Source organism: Octodon degus, unplaced genomic scaffold, assembly GCF_000260255.1.
Source record: "Octodon degus isolate 3935 unplaced genomic scaffold, OctDeg1.0 scaffold00100, whole genome shotgun sequence".
Taxonomy (NCBI): Eukaryota; Metazoa; Chordata; class Mammalia; order Rodentia; family Octodontidae; genus Octodon; species Octodon degus.
This window is the reverse complement of record NW_004524676.1, coordinates 8,495,868-8,498,296: the sequence shown is the minus strand read 5'-3', so window position 1 is coordinate 8,498,296 and position 2,429 is coordinate 8,495,868. Positions and strand designations below refer to the sequence as shown.

General features: G+C 47.4%; 1 protein-coding gene across 1 annotated transcript in view; it reads left to right on the top strand.

Moving 5' to 3' along the window:
• Window positions 1-6: 6 nt before the first annotated feature.
• Window positions 7-2,429, top strand: part of Kansl2 (KAT8 regulatory NSL complex subunit 2) — a 19,332-nt gene continuing 16,909 nt past the window's right edge. Inside the window, exons 1-2 of the mRNA XM_023723594.1 lie at window positions 7-95; window positions 892-1,185. Of these exons, the coding sequence (XP_023579362.1) occupies window positions 947-1,185 (239 nt within the window). The 5' untranslated portion in view covers window positions 7-95; window positions 892-946. The remainder of the gene's footprint in view (window positions 96-891; window positions 1,186-2,429) is intronic.

Here is a 2,429-nt window from a genome sequence, read left to right as displayed (position 1 = left end):
GACAAGAATGCGCCCTTCAAGCAGTGCAGTTACGTATCCACGAAGAACGGAAAGAGATGTCCCAGTGCTGCCCCGAAGCCAGAGAAGAAAGATGGGTATTTATAATTTTTTTTTAGTTGAAATTTACTTGAGTTCAATTTTATGCAAGAGAGTGAACCCCGGACACACCAAGAGCCCTCAGTTCCTTTAAAGTGAAGGGCTGGGCTCTGTGACGTGGGGCTGGGGTGCAACAGCCCTTGAGGGTCACAGGCTTGGGGTTGTGGACGGGGCTCGGGAGGCTACGTGGCTGACAACTGGGGGGGTCACTCGAGTCGGGTCCCTTCGGATAGTTCTGCTCTGCATCTTCTCCCTGGCCCGTGAGCTGAAGGGGTTCTCATTTACCTACTGCTGGCTGTCCATGTGTCTTGTTAAGGAGTATACCAAACTGTGGATCTATGAATTTGGGACGAGACATGCAGTTTCGCTTATACAAAGGTGTCCTTTCAGAATTTTCTGTGTATTCTCTAGTTTAAAATTGTGTGCACTTCTTGCTACATACGATGGATTGTTACTAAAGTATGCCTTCCAGAATTCTGAAAAATGGGAGTGGTGCTCTGATATGTTAGGAGATAATGTCACCATCTTTTATAGATGGAATGCTTGTTTTGATGGAGTTCTGGATTAAGCTACCTGCATTTTCTTTTCAATAGTACTAAATGTGGGCTTAGCTACCATGCATGGGATCAAACCCAGGGTCATGCACAAGAAAACAAAATCAAATGGGTGATGGTGGCTGAATTCCTCAGATTTCACTAGCGTTTTTAGGAGTTAAAATGATAGTCATTTTGATCAATAAGATCATTAAACACTTTCAAGAGGGAACCTATAAGATACTAATATTTGTCTCCGTAGTGTGTCGTTCTGTGCTGAACATGCCCGAAGGAATGCTCTTGCACTGCATGCTCAGATGAAGAAGACCACCCCAGGGCCTATGGGGGAAGCACTCTTGTGCCAGCTGAGTTCCTATGCAAAGACGGAGCTGGGGTCTCAGACTGCAGAAGGTATCCGTAGCGAAGCCAGCCGAATACTGGAGGAAGACAGCTGGAGTGATGGGGACCAGGAACCCATTACTGTGGATCAGACATGGAGAGGTGACCCTGACAGTGAAGCTGATAGCATAGACAGTGACCAAGAAGATCCCTTGAAGTAAGTCGTAACTCCACATAAAGCTCTTGTGTATCTTACGTAGTTCACTGTGGAATGTGGTATGATATGTAGATCATTAACTAAGGCAGGTTGAAGATAGCTTTTGTTTTTGTATCTGGAGTTGAACTCAGGACCTTGTACTTGCCAGGGAGCCACTTATGCCACTGAGCTATCTCTCTGGCCCTGAAGATAGACAGCTTTGTGTGCAGAACAGTTTCTGTGTATTACAGTGTTAGGGTTCATCATGCCATCTCTGTTCAGGGCAAGATTTTTCCTGTTCTTTATTTTTGTGGTATCGGGATTGAGCTGAGGGCCTTCACACAGAGCTGCATCCCTAACCCCTCCTCCTCTTAAAAATTGAGAGAAAGTTTTGCTGAGTCCATAAGGTGAGGCTCAAACTTGCCATTTTCCTGCTGTGGGCAACACCATGCCTAGCTAGCAGATTTGCTGTTTTTGGGGGTAGGGGTAGAAATCTTTTTAACTTTTCTTTGGGTGGGAGGGTGATCAATCTCAGGACCTTACTCTGCCAGGCAGGGGCTTATACTGCTGAGTTATTGCCCAGGCAAGTCTTTTTTTAAAATGTATTTAGTACAGAGTCTATAGGGTTTCACTACACAGATCAGACTTACACTGATTCTTCTGTTTTTCAGCCTCCCCCTAGCGCTGTGCCACCACGCCCAGTCTCAGTTGGGTCTCAGTGTGCCCCAGGGGCGGGGTTGGCACTGCAGCCCGGGGATTGAACCCTCTGCCCCTGCATCTGCCTAAGCAGGTGGTTTAATCTGCTGAGCTATCTGCCCTCCCCCAAGTCTTCTAACTTTATGGGTTTTTTTTGTTGCTGTTGCAGGGTCTCACTATGCAGCTTGAACTTTTAGTGATTCTCCTGTTTTCAGCCTCCCCAGTGCTGGGATTATAGGTGTGCACCACGCCTGGACTCAGTCTCAGTCACCAGCTCAGTGCACCCAGGGGCAGGGCTGGCGCAGGTGTGGCATGGTGCCAGGGATTGAATCCCGGCCCCTGCGCTTGCCTAAATAGGTGCTTAGTCTGCTGAGCTATCTCGCTGGCCTAATGTTTTTTTTTCAATCTTTCAATATTTATTTATTTACTTTGGTAGCAGGGATTAGACTTGGGTCCTTGTGCTTGCCAGGCAGATGCTTAGACCACTGAGCTATCTCCCTAGCCCCAAGTCCGGGGAGATGGCTTGGTAGAATAAGCGCTTCCCTGGCAAGCGCAAAGGCCTGAGTTCA